Below are 19,999 nucleotides of genomic sequence, written 5' to 3'. Positions count from 1 at the left end.
TTGCTAGATTCTTTATGTTATTGGCTAACCATGTTGCTGAAGGTTTGGTTATATCCAATGAGAATAATAAACTCAAATGTTGGGCACAAGAGAAAAGGGTCCTTGCAGACCTTTTGAGAATGAACCTCAACAGCCAGGTGCCATTGGTATACTTGCCAATCATGAATGCACCACAGGTAAGTGAGGTAAATGTTTCTATAACTCCTACCATTTCCAACCCCAATGTTTCTTTGCCTTCTAGTGTGGCTATGGAACCTGTGTCATTGTCCAAACAGGCTCCTACCAAAGCCACCAAATCTAAAATCTCCAAAGTCAAGTCAAACAAACCTACCTCTGTTGTTTCTCAAAAGACAACAGTTGTAACAACTACCAAAAACCCTGAAGGGAGTGAACAGGGTGTGAGTGGTGAGGGGAGGGGTGAACATCAAAAAGCCCCCCAGGATAAGGTGGGAGAGGTAAGTGGTACCCATTCCAGCCAAGCCACAGTCTCTCAAAAGACTGTAGTGGTTCAAAAGGAGTCCAGCACATCCCTAGTTGTATCCTCCCAAAAGGATGTAACTATTGAAAATAGTCCCCACCCAAGGACACAGCACAAAAGAGGGAGGGACACTGAAGCTAAACATTCACCAATTCAAGCCTTTTCAAGGAAGAAGAAGGCCAAAACCCTAGTTTCCACACAAAGGGCACACACAGCACAGATACACCCACCAGTATCTATGCCTTCTCAAATTCAGCTTGATGTGATTCCAGCAAATGTGGAATCACAGCCCCATTCTCTCAATATAGACACACACCATTCCTCAAACTCTCCTACTCCCTCTCTGGATGTGGATATGATATTCACATCAATTCCTGATTCTCCCTCATTAAAACTCAGGGAGGAGCCCCACTCAAAACCTGGTGATCATCATCTTTTAGATGATTTGTTGGATCATCAGCCAATTCTTTCAGATGTAGTTGCAGAATCTGTGTCACCTCACTTAAAATCAATCCACACATATTCAACAATTATATCACTTTCTATCTCTACATCATTTCCTTCTTCAACAGATATCTGTCATCCATTGACAAGTGGTTGTTCTTCAACGGATAAGCTTAACAGCAGTTATCCGTTGATACCATCAGTTTCCACTTCAACGGATACTCCCTATCCGTTGATGGCCTCTACACACTTAACAGAAACAACTCCAACTGTAGAGGACATGGCAACTGTACAATCACTGTTAGGCTTGAGGGAAGGGAGTGATTTCTTGAGTGAGAGGCTGGGTTGCTCCCAGGCAAAAGGAGAGGTTGAGAGTCACCAAATGTATGCTATTTCTTCCAGCATGGGAAAAGAAAGTGAGAGGAGTGCCACCTTAGAAGGTGAAGGTGGGGGTGTGAGGGTGTGTGTGAGCCAGGGGGAGCCCCTGATGCAAGAAAAGAGAGAAATTGAGAGAAAGGCAGGTACAGAAGCTATAAGGGTGGATCCAGCCATTGCTAGTGAGTTAATGAAAGTGGATGATGCAGATAAGGGAAGACAATTTCAGCAACACTACAAAACTGTCATTGATAATATTTCCTTAGATGCTGATACTTTTACTCTCCCTGTTTCAGCCTATCAATTATTGGCTGCACAGGGCAATGTGGAGGCAGAACAGACACTACACATTGTATACACTTCAGAATCTCTTCTAAGAGACAAAGCTGCTGTCAACAGGCTGCCTTCTCAAGCTGGTGAGCCATCTGAAGAATTTGGAGTAAATTCTAATGATGATGACTCTAATTCTTTGAATGAGAGCATGAACTTAGGGGGAGTAGCAGGCCCAAGTTCTGTTCCTAATCTTCCTGCATGGGCATGGACCAAACCATCAACACCAGGAGAGTTTGGTGTCACTTTGGTCAAACAAGTCATGACAATTCAGCAAGCCATTCAGGAGACTCAGGATGCTGGCACCAAGGCAATTCTTCAAGCTCATCTGGAATCTCTGCATCTCTTGCAGTTGCAGCATTACCAGCACAATCTAAGTGTGGATGAGCTCAAGCTGGACATTGCTGATCTGAAATCCTACAATGCTGAGAAATTGGATTCAGTTATACCCTATGGTACTATGCAAGATATGTTGGGGAGACTAAGGAAGGCCTCTGATGCTGATAAGAGGTTGGCCAGATTGGAAGATAGGGTTCAAATAATTGAAGACTCTATGGTCACCATTCTTCAGAATCAACAAACTCAAACAAATCTCCTCATGCAGCTGGCACAAGCACAAGGCTTGACCCCTACCCTTGATGATAACAAAAAGGGGGAGAATAAAGGGGAAGGGGAAGGAGAGCCATCTACAACAGTTCAGATTTCTCAAGTGCTAGTTCCTGTCATCACAACTTCTCCACCAATTCAAGTCAAAGGAAAGCTAGATGGAATTGATCTAATCCAGATAGCAGCAGCTGAATTGCAAGTAAAAGAGCAAAGGAAGAAGATTGATGAAAAGATGCAACTAATATTTGGTTCTACAACTTCTCAATCACAATCTGTGAAGCATAGCACAAAAGTGGAATCAATTATTATGGAACTCAAGCCAGTAGGGAGGCATAAGGATGGAGAAACTTCTTCCAAAGATCTGCAACCTATGGTTCTCAAGCCCAACAACAGATCCAATAAGGACTCTACAAAGAATCCTCTAAAAGAGGTGGATTTTCCTCTTCCAAAAGCAGATGAGGACAAGCTTTTAGGAAGGAGTATTGCATATCTCAAAGAGACCATGGATGAGGCTGTAAGGAGAAACATGGCTATTATTTTCAGAGAGGGAAAGAGCATATGTGTGATGCAAGGACATCCCAAATTCTCAATAGCCAAGAAGGAAGAAACCAAAAGGTTGAAGGAAGAAGCCAAACAGCTAAAGGCTGACAAAAGAGCACAAGCAAAGCTTGAAAAATAGCTAGAGTCAAGTCAGGCTGAAGATCAGAAAGTAATTGAAGACAAAGGTGAAGATGAAGCTATGGGGGACATGGTTGGTACTGAGATGGAGGAAAGAAGTAAGGAAGAATGGAAGAAAGGGAAAAGAAAGAAGGTCAATGCAAAGAGAAAGAAGGTAGATAAGACTGAAGAAACCCAATCAATATCCAAACCACTACCCTCCATTCCTGAACCTATTGTACCTGACCCCTTCATGAACATTCATGGTGAAACAATCATTCCCAAGGAGGAACCAATTGATTGGGACACCATCAAGTTGCCCACCTTCCTAACCTCTTCTCCATCATCAAAGAAGCAGAAAAGAAGAATCAAATCAACACCCTCAAAAGCCTCAATCAAATTCACACAGAAGCCTAAGTCCAAACCTCAAAACTCTAAAGATGATTATGTTCACATCTGTGACATAAAAGAATTTTCAGACATTGAACTCTATCTGGATGAGCTGGAGGATGTAAGGGGAATAGCTGCCTACAGACAGCTACCAGAAAGACTAGTGTTCAAATACAAAGGAGCTGGGGAGAGAACATGGCCTCTTCACAGAATTCTGAATGAAGGCTACACTACCTTGATTAGAGTCTACTCAGCCATACATAAGGATTATGGCTTTACCAGAACAGCCAGGACTGAGATTCTCAACAAGATTGCCAATATAAGGAAAACTTGGAGGGAGTCCAATGCTTTGCCTAGAACTTTACTCATTCCAGAGAGAGGTATTACAATTCACAAATCACCTCATTGGTTGATGGAGTTCAGAGACAACAAAGGAGTCAGAAGATTTTTCAGAATTGAAGATCAGCTAAAAATTGCCAGTAATGAAACTCTCAAGGATATGCAATCTAAGTTAGATATCAATGAAGAAGATGAAACTGAATTCTACAGACAACTTCAACTTCAAATGGAGGAGAATGACAGGAGGCTAGGAAAGAAAATCAGGGATCAAAGGAAAAGAAAATAATTTGCTCAAGCTAAAGGGGCACCCTTGGAAATAATATATTTCTTCAATTTCATCTCAGCATATACACTTTTGCAGCACTTTTGAATTTCTGCTTAGTTACAGTTTATATATTTGTTAAGTGTTTTGTTATCATCAAGCTAAACCCAAATTTATGCCTACAGTTCTAGTAGACATAAATAGGGGGAGATTGTTAGGAATATGTGTATTAGTTTGATGATAAGTTCAGCAAAACACTTAAGTAGAAATCTAGTATTTGTATCCTCAACGGATAAGACCATCTTGGCTATCCGTTGAAGGAGTAGCCTTACTTAGCAATAAGTTTGGTATTGTAGCACATCTCACTCTCTGGTTTCAAGCTGTAATTCTTAGATGTTGTTAGGAGATAATCAGTCATGTTGACTACTAATGGATGTACAAGTAGGAGGGCTAATTGTAAATATTTCATGCCTTGTAATTTTATATAAGTGAAAAAGTATCAACTGATATTGAAGACCTTCAACGGATAAGAAACTAAGCTTCAACGGATGTCTCTAAAGTTTCAACGGATGCACTGCTAGAGCATCAACGGATAAAGCCATCAACGGATGAAAGCTTCAACGGATGCACTGCTAGAGCATCAACGGATAAAGCCATCAACGGATGAAAGCTTCAACGGATGCTCAGTCTCATAGCAGTTAATAGAGACAGTTAACAAAGCTGACAGAGGCACATGGATTGACAGAGATGTGGTAGCCTATTTCAGGAACAGCAGAAAAAGCAGTCGTTTTTAGTCTGGTTCAAAATAGAAAGTCAACAGATAATTCCATATTACACTGGATAAAAATGGAACAGAAACAAGTGGAGAACTATTGTCTTATTATACTTTATCTTTGTCTTCACTTGTAAACTTGGTGTTATATAAACCAAGTAGAAACTAGTAATTAGACATGAATTTTCCTAGAGCTGTTTAGAAATATCAAGAGAGAAAATCATCTAGTTTGTACTAGGAAGCAGCTGTGATTTAATTTTGAATCACAGATTTTCTGAAATAACACATCTCTGGTGGAACAACAAATCCACCAGAAAAGTTTTTAAGTTCTTTGTGCTCATTTCATTTGTGTTTAAATATATATCTGTCTGCATCAGCTCCAAGCAATTTACACACATTTGATCACTCAAACTCTTAGTATTACAAACTGCTCAAAACTTGAAAAAGTTTTGAGATTTACATTCAACCCCCCTTCTGTAAATCTCATTGTTAGTCCACTGGGAATAACATTATTTGAGTTTATATAATACTTGAATTTGATCATATAATGGGTGCGAGAATAAAATAATTTAAAATTAAATTAAATATGATTCACATACTTTTGAACCAGGATAAAACTTAGCGTTTAATTAAAAAATAATTATATTTTGTAAACACACATAAAAATAACAATAATACTATATGTTTCAATTTGAAATATTTCTTTTCAAAGTTATATACATTTAAATAAAACTATCATATTATATTCTTATATAAATATATATAAGGGGCTTTTATCCAAATTTTTATTAGTTATGACACTGTACCGATTTAATATGGACACTTAGATCTTTTTGTAAATATATGAGTATATATGTATAATTATTCATATCTTAATCATATAAAATAAGAGTAAATAAATTCCGCAGCTTAAAAGTTGCCATTCAATTATTATTTAGAAAAATATAAAAAAAATTGCATCGCTTTGGTTAGTAATAAAAAGAATAAGACGTGAGGAATGAACTCGCTAAACAAGAACTTGTTAAAAATTGTTTCGTAGACAAAATTATTTATACCAATAATTTAGTTTATCAGTTTTTAAGTTTTGGGAAAAATAATTTACTTGTCAATAAGGCTTTTCCTAATAAAATGAATTAATTGTAACTAAATTTAATATTATAAGATGTCGTTCATATAATTTTTATTCAATTTAACATTAATTAATAAGATTTTCCCTATATTTTGTTTTTGTAAAAAATTATAAGATTTTTAATTTTATATGAAAAAAAAGTATTATTTACAAGTAGCATCAATTGAGCATAAAATAAAAGTTGATCTAAAATTTGATATTACGACTCATTGCATAAGTATTTCTTTTTCTTTTTTTATTGAAGTATGTGTTTCTTTATTTTTTTGTCTAAGTATGTATTCTTTCTTAGTTTAACATTAATTAATAATTTATTTAATAGTTAATATTAATGTCAGTCGATAATAGTTAACACACCTAATTTATTGTCCCGGAAATTAAGAAAAGTAAACAACTTTCCATGTAGTTGCTTACTTGATACAGGTGATATTATACCCAACGGCACTTGAAACGATTAAATTAAATAAGAATCCGAATAGAAGTTCTTAAACCCAGCCCATAAACCCAGCTCACGTACTATATAAACATTAATAATCTTGAATCATTAACAACATTAGAGAATTGTCACAGACTCATGATGGACAGAGAGGAATGTGACATTTGCGAAGAGCTTTGCGCCTTCACCACACGAAGTCTTGCTCCAATATCTCATCCCTATGATCCAAAAACAACCACTCCCCTGCGATCGTATCATCAAACAAGATGATGTTTACGGAGCCTCGACGCCATTCGAAGTTTTCAGAGACAAAGATCTGTACTGGTAGTCAGCATCATCCGGCAAGAAGAAGACTATTTACGTGTTCACTAAGTTGTCCAAGAACGGTAAGCGTGTTTCGAGGAGAGCTGGTCGTGCCACTTGGGTAACTTGTAATTGGTGGTGTTATTTAAACTTTCATTTAGCTTTTGCAGTTTCATATTTCTACCCGTTTAGATAATTTTCATCTTAAATTTCATGTAATCTCTTGATTCAGTATATCTACTACTCTGCTTTCATTTAATAACTCTATCGTGTTTCAAGTTGAAAGCTTTTGTCAAGGACATCAGCAAGGCAACAATTTAAATGTGAACAATCTAATCTTTGCGCAAGGCTTGCAAGAGTTATTCCCCCACACTTTGCATTAGGTTTGCTACTTTCTTTTGTGAAGTATATTGTCTCTTCAGGGGCATTATTTCAAACTTTTATCAAGAGATTGATTTTATCTGGATAACCTCTATTCTTGACAAATGTTGTCTCAAGAGAATTTCTAAATGACTGAGAGCTAAAAGTATGTGACCGGATCTTGTTTGATTTACTTTCCTCCATTGAAGGAGGCAAAGTATAAAAAGGATTTTCCATGTAAGGTTTACACGGTTTCTCTTTGGAGGGTAGTGCTTTTCTTACATTCTGCATTTCACAAGTCTGCTTGTCTAGAGCTTGTATTAGATGCTCTTTAGGAATAATTAGGACCATATCCTTTCCTTTCTCTCTGCATTTCAAAAGCATACAGCACTGAAATTCCTACCTATCTGTTTCCAACTAAGTTCAACTCGTTTCGGCTACAGAAGGTACTGAGTTCAGACTCTTTGATCAGAATTAGTTACATAGTAGTATAAAGGCATTGTAGGGGTAAGTGTTTTTATCCGTAAGGTTATGAGTAATAAAGAACTGCCAAAACAATGTTTGTTTAGGGTTCTCTTAAGTAGTGCAGTATCTTTTTCCTACATTAGGAGTTTTTTGCTTTTGAAATACTTTTAGGTTTTCTATTCCAACATTGTTGTAATTGGTGGTGTTATTTAAACTTTCATTTAGCTTTTGCAGTTTCATATTTCTACCTGTTTAGATAATTTTCATCTTAAATTTCATGTAATCTCTTGATTCAGTATATCTACTACTCTGCTTTCATTTAATAACTCTCAAACCCAATTTTCTTTTTCACTATGAGGCGAATATTTTATTTGCAGAAGGTGATAAAGTCTGGACCTCATGTACAACGATTCTGGTTGAGGTTTTCGTCGATGGCGGTTGTGACAAACAAGACGTTTTCTGCAACTTCTCTTCACATCATCAAACTCCCAAAAGAATGGAATCTGCAGCAGTTGATAAAGTAAAACTCGGTTATTAGTGATTATGTCGAGTGTGGTGTTCATTGCTAGGCTAATAGGAAACACAGTTAGAACCGAACACTAACAGAAAATAAATGAGCGAATGAAGAAAGTAAGACCTGATTAGAGTATACAAGGGATGCATATTTAGGCATTTTTGATTAGTTTTACTGGTTTTTGTAGTTCAAAGTTGCGAGCAGCCTTGTTCTTTGGAAGATCCATCTCGTGTTAGTATTTTCATAATTATTGGCATTACTTCTATTCCAGAGAAAAGTTTAAGATTATAGCAAGATAACGTGCAACCTATATATCCTCTCTAGAATTCATCCACATGTTATTATAATTAGTAGAGAACTAATTGAAACAATCCACGTGTTTTGAACAAAATAGAATGAAAGATATCATAAAAGAACTGACACCGGAGCAGAGATATGGCTTGATTCATACTCAGAAAGCCTCACCTGCTGCATTGCTGGCAGTACCTTTGCTCTCTGCCTTTACTTATCAGAACAGGGATCTTTGAGTGACCCTCGCAAACCCTGTGGCGCCTATGGTACTCCCTGCACTTATTGAGGTCTTCCAAACACCCATCCACTAAACACGTTGCCTTTTTTGCGTAACTGAAAGCACATACCTTCTTCGATTCTAAAGGTAATGGCAGTGATGGTAACCCCTTTGGCCCCTGCAATCTGTCCATTGCTCCATCTCGCACATCTCCTAATGTACTTGGTCTTTGATCATAGCAAATCATCACCATTCTTTGACAATCACGCATACGCTACCATTAATTACACACTTTAATTGATTTTCTTTGTTTTGTTTTTTTTTGTCTTGTTAACTCAACATGTTATAAATCAGAATAATCCTAATATTCCAATGCTTCCTGGTGAGACTGATCAACCAATCCCGTTTGCAGGAGTTATCCACAATGTTCATGTGCCCGATTATCAACCTGGCACTGCAAACGGGAACAATCAATCATCAGCGACTATTCCATTGATGGACGAAGGTGAGCTCGAATCACTAGTATCGCTTTTTGCTTCATTACCAGGGGAAGATTTCGACGACTACATGCAGAGAAGCTCGATGAAGTGAATTAGACAAACAGAAAGTAAAACAAGGGAACCAACTACACAAAACAATGTTTGTTTAGGGTTCTCTTAAGTAGTGCAGTATTTTTTCCCTACATTAGGAGTTTTTTGCTTTTGAAATACTTTTAGGTTTTCTATTCCAACATTGTTGTAATTTGTGGTGTTATTTAAACTTTCATTTAGCTTTTGCAGTTTCATATTTCTACCTGTTTCGATAATTTTCATCTTAGATTTCATGTAATCTCTTGATTCAGTATATCTACTACTCTGCTTTCATTTAATAACTCTATCATGTTTCAAGTTGAAAACTTTTGTCAAGGCAACAATTTAAATGTGAACGATCTAATCTTTTAAAACCTAATGGATGAGATCCTGGTTCTCTAGGTTAGCTCACTGAAGTAGATTTCCCTATATATTGCCTACAAATTCGATAATGTTATATAAATTTAAGAACTTTTTCTACTGATACAACATGACAGAGTTCACAATGTTAAAGACAATTTAAATATCTCAAATTATCGGTAATTGAGTGTAATGCTACCAAAAGTGAAGAATTAGAGAGTCTAAAAGTGAGGTTTAACCGTACCATCACCGATTTTTTCACAAAATTCTACGACCTCCAAATTTTAAAGGTGGATCCGCCATAGCACATGAACGCATATGTATACACGTTTCAGGCCTTCTGGGCCTGATGTATTGATAGTGGCTCTATGGCTGTACACTACTGACACTAAGTTGGTGCCTGGTGGGAGATCAGAATTGGAAAATTGGATGCCTTTGGAAACGTGTATTTGTTTGGGCATGTTTTGGCTAGAGATTGCTATAAATTCCATGATCTCTCTAATCCACAGTCCACAGATCAAAATATTCATCCCAGAAATTAACAGTGCTGCACATAATTCAAAATAAAGCAAGCACATCAATTACATTGGCAGAGACATCATTACATAGAATCCTTAACATCACTATTAATCCAACAACAAAAGAACAAGAAACTTATACTGAGGATGTAAAAGCTAGCTTAAGAATTCCCTGAAGAATTAGTCTCAGGTCCACTTCCTCTGGTGGGCGGTCGCCTTGGAGGCGGTTGGAAACGCATTGTCATGTCTTCCTGGGACAGATAAATACAACAAAATTATAGTGATCCAACTAGAATCTTAAAATATTTGTGACAAAATACATAAGTGTAAGGAAACAATTAAAATTTCAAGATAGTCGAGATTAAAAAAAATAATTCAATTTATTTACGAGGTTAGTCAAGTTTTAGCCTCCCCTGGTTCCATCCCCGGATTGAGGAGGTTAGCACACATTAACCGACTTCTGTAACCATATTTTTGTTTTGTTTGGGAGAAGGTCAATTTGTGACAGTTAAACCTCATATACTATCAAAATATATTTCACACATATCCAAAATTCCTTCATCTTAATCTGTGTATATATTCAAGTAAATGGAAGAGATTAACAGAACTTACAGTTGGTTGTGGAGAAGATGATGGACAGGGTTGAGGAACAGGTTAAGTTGTTGAAGAAGGCTGTGGTGGATCTCCTTCTTTCACATCTGGAGTTGCAACAGCAGCGTCTGGTTCAGTACTAGTTTCATAACCAAAACACTTGAAGAAAATAGCTCTTACAACTTCATGCAAAGAATACTTGCAAAACACTATCTTACTGCAGCAACTATAATGATCATGTCCCCACTCTGTTTTTCTCTCTCATGTTCTCTCTCTCACTCGTGTTCTCTCTCTGGTGCTCTCTCTCTCCACACACACAAATATACATACAGGTTCTTATATTCAACTTGTTCTCAATTAAATTCTGAACTATTCTAGTTTATTGATTCTCGTAATTCACAATTCAATCAGCTCAACCTTGTTCTTAGTGATTTATGTGCAGACTTTAAGATTAGGGGGATGCGTTTTTGGGATTTTGCGTTCATGGGTTGTGGTTAAGAAAGGGTTTGTGGAGTGTAATGTGTTTGTTTGTAATGTGCTTACGATGATGTATTTTAAGAGTGGGGTTTTGAGGGATGCGCGGAAGGTATTTGATGATATGTGTCATATAGGGGTTGAGGATGTTGTTTCGTGGAATTCGATTGTGGCTGTGTACGTGTAGAGTGGGGGATGTTAAGGGTGCGTTGAGGTTGTTTGAGAGGTGGGGAGAAGGGGGAGTTTGGTGTGAGGGTGGATGCGGTTAGTCTTGTTAATGTTCTTCCTGCTTGTGGGGTTGAGAAAGTGTGGAGGAGAGGGAAGGAGGTTCACGGGTATGCGCTTCGGAGTGGGCTTTCTCAGGATGTGTTTGTAAAGTGGATATGAATGCAAAGTGTGAGTTGATGGATGATGTGAGTAAAGTGACTGAGAGGATAAAGGTGACAGATGTTGTTTTTTGGAATGCAATGGTTACTGGGTATTTTCAGGTTAGGAGGTTTGAAGATGCTTTGAGCATGTTTGAGATGATAAAAAGTGGAGAAGAGGTTTAGTATTGACAGGAAGTGGAAGAGGAAGATTGGAGAGGATGGATTTTGGTTGCGTTCAGGCGATTTTTGCTCTGATTTTAGTTGATTTCATGGTTACTTTTGTGATATTAGTATTGGCCCTGCAGGCGCACTTATTTTTCGTCATTTGCAACCACTTGCAACTTATTTTGCAACTAAATGTAATTTTTAACATATTTTTTCAAATTTGTATTTGTGGTTGCATATATGGTTGCTAGCAGTTGTAGGTATGGTTGCAAATACAACCTTCATCTTTAAGTTAACCTTTGGATAAGAGATACTTCAGTTTATGCCAAGTATCTCAACACTGATCACAATAACAAGTTATGTTATGCAAAAGATTCCTTAGAAGAGGGTCACATTTCAGATTCTGATACAGTAATCTCCCATAAACAAGAGTGTCAAATAGGTAAAACCATAATTAGTTGATTGTTCCAAGTATTAAAACAATAAAATGATATGCACTGTGGTAACTGATAAGTAAGCACACAAAGAGGGATTAGTTAAAGTACCTATGATAATGATCATCATCAAAATCATAACCAATGGCCTGGTCAGAGCAATTAGTTAGCATCTTTAAGTTATGCTTTTTTCATCAATGCTATTTTTATGTCTGATTATACATACCCCAAGTATCTCAACACTGATCACAATAATATTTGAGTAATTGTTTAGAGGTTCACCAATTCCATAATTGGGTTTTAGAAGCTTGAGTAAGACTGTAACATTTGCGGTTACATCTAAAGTTACATAATTTATGTATTAGATAAATTTTTAATTTTTAAAGTTGTATAGGTGGTTGAAATCTAGGTTTAAATTATTTCTATAAGGTTAATTTACAGTTATGGTGAGATTACATTTAGAGTTACATAATGGTTATATTAGATATTAATAATCTTGTAATTTTTATAGTTGCATATGTTGTTGAATTTTAGGTTTAAAACATGTATATAAGGTTGCATTAAACATGTTATATTTAGGATTGCATAAGTAGTTTCATAAAAACTTACAAATAACATTGTATGTTGCTTTTTATAACAACATAATATGAAATGTGTTGCATTTGAGATTTCTTTGAGTTGCATATGTAATTGAGGTATCTAGTTGAGATTTCTTTGAGTTGTATTTGTAGTTGAATAATGGGTTTATAGTTTCGTATTTATATGAGTTGCACCAGTAGTTGAATTTTGGATTTCTTTGAGTTACAAATGTAGTTGCAGTTAAGGTTTTTAGTTGAATTTGAGATTTATTTGAGTTGTATATGCAGTTGCTTAGTTGCTCATAGTTGCTCATAGGATCTCTCAATGATACTGTCGCAACCGTAAGTTAGTGAACTAGTTTGAAATAAGTTTTAGAAAATGCACAACCTAACTATTGAATACACCAAAATCTTCGATGTAAGTAATATGACCAAGAGCAATTTCAGATGAATCTTAAATCAAATTTAGAACCAAATTATAATTTAATCTTGGACCCTAATTTAATAGTTTTTTAATATTTAGAGTTCAATAATCCCCTACTCGGTTTTAGAAACTTTTATAAGACTGTAATATAACGTACAACGATTTTATAATTGTTAATTTAACCCTAAACCCTACAATCCAAACATTTTATGCTGAATTTCATAATATGTTTACATATTAAATTTTAAACATTTTGTAATTGCATATGTGGTTGCAATCTAGGTTGAATATCATGTGTATAAGGTTGTATAATATGTTTAATATCAAAATCTATCACATTAGGTTGTTTATCATGCATGTTTTTTTATTAGACTTAGAGTGTATGGAGAGGTTGCATTGAGAGTTACATAAGTGGTTACATAAATAATGTCACAAACATTATATGCAATGTTGCTTTTGTGGTTGCATTGAGAGTTGAATCATGTACATAAGGTTGCATAAAGAGTTCAATATGTAGATCTATCATAAGATGGTATAGTACAAATGCTTTCATAAACCTTTTAATCATATTTCTTATTCAAATAAAAATAAAGCCAAAACTGAATTTGTGTTATACAACATGAAACAACTATTTTATGCCAATTGGTGTTTCCTTGGCTTCATAAATCTGAAATTTTGATAAATCTCGATGGTGTTTGTCAATGATCACCTCGTCTTTCTTGTGATGTATAATATCTTCTTCTACTGTTGTTTCAGTTGGTATTTGTAGTATTTCTATAAAAATTAGGTCCGCGTAATCCACTTAATCTCCAATCATTATGGTATTTACTTCATCACTGATATCATTTGTTGCGTTTGATGGTATAACCTATTAAATTTGAATATCAACACGTCAATATTTGTTATCCTTTCACTATTAAAGATGGTACCTGGTAGTTCCATAACCGAGTTTTCAATTATTATTCACAAAGGGTATTTGTTGAAGTCTGTTTCCCTTATCTTGAGCTCTTTATAGAATAGTCAATAAAGATCATCAAAAATTATGAAAGGAGAACATGCCTAACAATGAAAATTACACAACCAAAGAACATGTTAGGTGACATAATTTATAGGAATTTATCAATTCATATATAACATAGTTGAAGATATCAATTGCAATCATAAACTGCTAAAATGCAGGAAAAAAATAACATCTAGGCTTTTTAAAAATATATGAAACTTAATACAGAACATTTTTCCAGGATTCAATTGCATTAGCAAAGTCATAAATTGAAAAAACGGGGTAAACCATGTATTTTTCGGACATAAATAAATTCATCACATTGTTCAACATGTATTGCTGCATGTAATTCCTTAAATTAAAGTACATCTAGATGAGGTGTTTTAAGCATCAACTAATGCACCAATTTGACCTATTTTTAAAAAGTATCAAAATGTAGCAAGTAAATACATTACATGCTTAGAAACTTTTAGTGCAACCTAAACTTCATAAAATGGATCTCCATGTAATTTTTGCAAGTACAAATTAATTCCTTTTTTGGAATAATTTTTTTAAAGTTATACAACATATAACTGATGACACAAATGCTTTAACAAATGACAAGTTCATTGCAAACCGATCCTCCTAAACTGCAAGGAGCTCTCGATTTTCCTCAACCATAACTAATACAATAGTTTAAGTTAATTATTGCAAAGTTCGCAACCTAGTGACTGAGTACACAAATGTTTTGACAAGATTGTTGCAACCTGAACTTCCTAAATTGCAAGAACCTTTCGATGTAATTTTTAAAAACATAAACCAATAAAATAGTTCTAATTAACTATTCAAAATTGTGCATCCTAACGACTGAATTCACAAATCCTTTAACAATAAAATTGAAACCTGAACCTCGTAAATTACAAGGGCATCTAGATGATCCTTTCGCAGCCATAAATTAATGAATTACTTTTACACTTTCTTTTTAAAATTATGCAACTTATTTAAGAACTGAATAACTACTTTTCTAGACACATCAATCGCAACAAAAAAAAGCTAAAATGAAACATCATTTAGCTTAGACACTTAAAAACATAATCTAATTAAAGAAATTTGTTACACATTATTCAAATGTATGCAACTTAATAACTCAATCATATTGAAAATCAAAAACCTCTTATACAACTAAAATAATCAATTGCTCAAACTCAACAATAAATTCATAATCCTTTCATAATACAAAACAAGTATATCTACAATTTTGATATAAAATTAGTAATTAGAAGTTACCTTTCTACGATTTGAATAAATTTGAAGAAATAGTTTGACTTTCGATATCAATGATGAAGTACAGATAAATTGTCAATTGATTTTTATGTTTCTCTTCTATGAATATGTACATAATCGAAAGAATCAATGATGTTTGTTGACGAAAAAGAAAGTTGCAGGTTGTTGATGATGAAGAAATTGTGGAACGAAGTGTACGGAGGAAGTCCAATTTTCTAATTTTTATCTTCTTGTATTGTTGTCGTATTTGTGCAATATAAATTGTTTATTAACGTAGATTTGCAAATACTTTTTAAAACTGTAATTATTTTTGCCAAACTTTTCTTTTTTTAGTATATTTATGAAAAATCCCCTAAAAATATAATTAAAAACAGGAAAATGAAAGAAAGAGAAGTCTATATGAACATATCAAAATATGATTTGTAAATCTCTTCTACTCAACAACTCAAGTATCTTCCACACAATAATTGAACAAAAACAATAAAAACGTATATTATTTATATAGGCTATTAAATTAATATATAAATATGATTAAAAGCTCAAGATATGAAACTGAAATATTAATATAAAAATTATTAATAAGAAAATATTTAATATTATAATTGAAAAAAATATATAAGAAATTTATTTTTATTAAATAGTATTTATTCAAAAATATCTAACAAAATATCTCTTAAAAATTGTCACTAAACTACATTGTTGCAAAACTAATATAATATCAATGTTATAAAATTCGGGAATCGAAAGATATCGGTCGAGGTACCGATTAGAATTTATCGGAGATCTGGGATTAATCAGATTCACTTTATATTTTAAATTATATTTAGTTTTAATATCCTTATTTTAGTAGTAATTTATAAGTTAATACACATTTATCATAATATATAATTATCATTATTTATGTTTAATTAAAATTCTATATTATCGATTAAGAAAAATACATAAAGATTAATCGGATTTCAAAAATCGAATCGGTATCGTGCCTTTTCGAGAATTAATCGATAAAATCGGGAATCTTTAGAATCATGGATAATAATGTATATCCGACAAAAAGAATGTATAATAATGTAAAACATAGGTCCTGATTATATGATATGCATAAAATGGATCTTATCCAGATTTTTGATAGTTATTGTCCATTTACTATCAGTTTATTATGGATCGTTATATCTTTAAAAAAATTGATCATGACCGTTAGATTTAAAATAAATGAATATTTTATAACCAACGATAAGTAGGTATTTTATATTAAATAGAATATCCTACCCTTTCAATGATTTAAACAAAAAATAAGTAGGTATTCTAAACCGAATATAATAATAATGCAAAATTCATAATTACTATTTTCTTCAAATTCTAGATCATATTTGTTGAACAAAATTTATAAACCATCACTGAATTAAACATTAATTCGTGAGATTCGCATGAGCTGTAAATCGTAAAAATCTGATGTACAAAACTCAAGATAGAGCCGAAATAAAATCAAATGAAACTCAGTAATTCTTTTGTTTGTTTAAAATTTAATATAATTTTTTTACTATTTTAAATTAATGAACAATTGTTAAATAAAAAGTAAAATATTCGTGCATTGCATGGAGAAACATTAAAAATTTGGTAGTCGGTTAGTCGGTACCGTATTTGAGTTTATATAATACTTGAGTTTATATAATATACGGGATTGTTTTTTATTTATGTTATTCATGATATTTTCTTAAAATTTAAATGGAGACCGTTCGTTCATCGGTGTAATGACATTGGAATAAGACAAAATAATATATGTTATTTATTCTGAATAAAACAAAATTATACTGTTGGACGTGATTAATATAAATTTAAAACAAACTAAATATAACTTCTTAAATTTAGTCGGTGCAATGGATTTCGGTTTAAAATAAAATAATGACTACTTAGCTATAAAATTATACTCATTATGTCCCCCTAGTAGTATATATTGGAGGACGGGGGCTTGACACACATTTTAAGACTCCTTTAAATTATAGATCCGTAAACAGTTTTTAAAACTTTTTTTTGTTACGAATAAAAATTTGTTGTTTAAATTTTAATAAAAAAATCAAAAATAAATAATAAAATTATACTTTATATTCACTTTAAAATGTGTGTCGAATATTGAAAAAAGACTGTATTCCGTCAATCGGAATAATAGCACCAGGTTAAAACAATATAACTTAAACTATTCATCGGACTAAAAAATTATACAACCCATCCGCGGTAAAATAAAATTAAAATCAAAATAAAATTCAACCAATTTAAACAAAATAATATGTATCATATGAGTTAAACAAAAGTCTATATTTATCTGGGTTTAAACTAAATTAAAATCAAATTAAATAGTATTAGTTGAATTTGATCATATAATGGGTTTGAGGATAAAATAATTTAAAATTAAATTAATTATGATTCACATACTTTTGAACGAGGATAAAACTTATCGTTTAATTAAAAAATAATTATATTTTGTAAACACACATAAAAATAATAATAATAATATTTTATGTTTCAATTTGAAATATTTCTTTTCAAAGTTATATACATTTAAATAAAACTATCGAATTATATTCTTATATAAATATATATAAGGGGGATTTTATCCAAATTTATATTAGTTATGACAGTGTACCGATTTAATATGGACACTTAGATCTTTTTGTAAATTTTTATTAGTTATGACGGTGTACCGATTTTAAACAAAAGAATAAGACGTGAGGAATGAACTCGCTAAACAAGAACTTGTTAAAAATTGTTTCGTAGACAAAATTATTTATACCAATAATTTAGTTTATCAGTTTTTAAGTTTTGGGAAAAATAATTTACTTGTCAATAAGGCTTTTGCTGATGAAATGAATTAATTGTAACTAAATTTAATATTATAAGATGTCGTTCATATAATTTTTATTCAATTTAACATTAATTAATAAGATTTTCCCTATATTTTGTTTTTGTAAAATATTATAAGATTTTTAATTTTATATGAAAAAAAGAAAGTATTATTTACAAGTAGCATCAATTGAGCATAAAATAAAAGTTGATCTAAAATTTGATATTAAGACTCATTGCATAATATTTTTTTTTCTTTTTTTATTGAAGTATGTGTTTCTTTATTTTTTTGTCTAAGTATATATTCTTTCTTATTTTAACATTAATTAATAATTTATTTAATAGTTAATATTAATGTCAGTCTATAATAGTTAACACACCTAATTTATTGTTGGAGAAATTAAGGAAAGTAAACAACTTTCATGACACAGGTGATATTATATCCAACGGCACTAGGAACGACACTAGAACTAACAGTGGAATAATTAAGATTTATTACATATAAACAAATTGTGATTAAATTAAATAAGAATCCAAATAGAAGTTCTTAAACCCAGCCCATAAACCCAGCTCACGTACTATATAAACATTAATGATTTATTACATATAAACAAATTGTGATTAAATTAAATAAGAATCCAATAGAAGTTCTTAAACCCAGCCCATAAACCCAGCTCACGTACTATATAAACATTAATAATTTTGAATCATTAACAACATTAGAGAATTGTCACAGACTCACGATGGACAGAGAGGAATGTGACATTTGCGAAGGACTAAAGGTAGGGTTTCGCTTTGCGCCTTCACCACACGAAGTCTTGCTCCAATATCTCATCCCTATGATCCAAAACAACCCACTCCCCTGCGATCGTATCATCAAACAAGCTGATGTTACAGAGCCTCGATGCAATGCGAAGTTTTCAGAGACGATGATCTCTTCTGGCAGTCAGCATCATCCGGCAAGAAGAAGACTATTTACGTGTTCACTAAGTTGTCCAAGAACGGTAAGCGTGTTTCGAGGAGAGCTGGTCGTGCACTTGGGTTGGTCAGAGTAATAAAAAGATTAAGGACAAGAAGAGTAATGAGGTTCTTGGAAGCAGAGGAGCTTTTACGTACAAATCGACAGAAGGTGAGTAGTAAATGGTGAGAGTGATGATAAGTGGTGCATGTATGAGTATACTCTGGATGATAAATTTTCGAAAAACTTGGTTACCAGAATCAGTTCAAGACTATGCGATATGCGAGATTATTAAGCGAGGGTGATGATAATGCAGCGAGTACTCTGTTAATCTACTGGAATCATCTAATAAATATGAATATTGATTCTTCAGTGCTTATGGGCGAAGTTAATCAGATACTAACAGATTCACAACGAGTTCCCACATTATTGATACTTATTCTCCGATGCATGTGGGCGAAGTTAATCAGATAGTCCCGGTTGCACAAGGAGTTCCCAACACTGTTCACGAGCCTTGGTTCGATGCTGATTTTTCAATGCCTATGGTGAATTTAATCAGATACTACCTGTTGCAGAAGGAGTTCCCAACATTGATGATGAGTCTTGGATGATGATATTGATTTTACAATGCCTATGGGTGAATTTGATCAGATACTACCTGTTGCAGAAGGAGTTCCCTACCTTGATCATGAGCCTTGGATTGATACTTATTCTTCGATGCCTGGGGTGAAGTTAATCAGATACTACCAGTTGCACAAGGAGTTCCAACATCGATCACGGCCCTTGGATTGATTGATTTTTCAATGCCCATGGGAGAATTTAATCAGATACTACCTGTTGATCAGCAAGGAGTACTTCCCAACATTGATCACGAGCCTTGGATTGTCGATGACAGCAATTATTCTCAAGCAGCAAATCCTCAACATGTTATCAATTAGAATAATCCTAATATTTTAATGCTTCCTGGAGAGACTGATCAACCAATCCCGGTTGCAGAAGGAGTTATCCACAATGTTCCTGCACCGGATTATCAACCTGAGACTGTAATCGGGAACAATCAATCATCAGCGACTATTCCATTGATGGATGAAGGTGAG

The 19,999-nt window shown here is 33.5% G+C and overlaps 1 protein-coding gene across 1 annotated transcript; it reads left to right on the top strand.

The window, feature by feature from the left end:
- Positions 1-10,444: 10,444 nt before the first annotated feature.
- Positions 10,445-11,428, top strand: LOC141701486 (pentatricopeptide repeat-containing protein At5g16860-like). The gene is made up of 3 exons (XM_074505128.1): positions 10,445-10,534; positions 10,846-11,054; positions 11,185-11,428. Exons 1-3 carry the CDS (start codon positions 10,445-10,447, stop codon positions 11,426-11,428), a joined length of 543 nt encoding a protein of 180 aa, XP_074361229.1.
- Positions 11,429-19,999: the final 8,571 nt, after the last annotated feature.

This window comes from Apium graveolens, unplaced genomic scaffold (genome assembly GCF_009905375.1).
Source record: "Apium graveolens cultivar Ventura unplaced genomic scaffold, ASM990537v1 ctg3914, whole genome shotgun sequence".
In the NCBI taxonomy this organism is placed as follows: domain Eukaryota; kingdom Viridiplantae; phylum Streptophyta; class Magnoliopsida; order Apiales; family Apiaceae; genus Apium; species Apium graveolens.
Note: the sequence above shows the minus strand (reverse complement) of the source record. Positions and strands in the feature narration are given on the sequence as shown.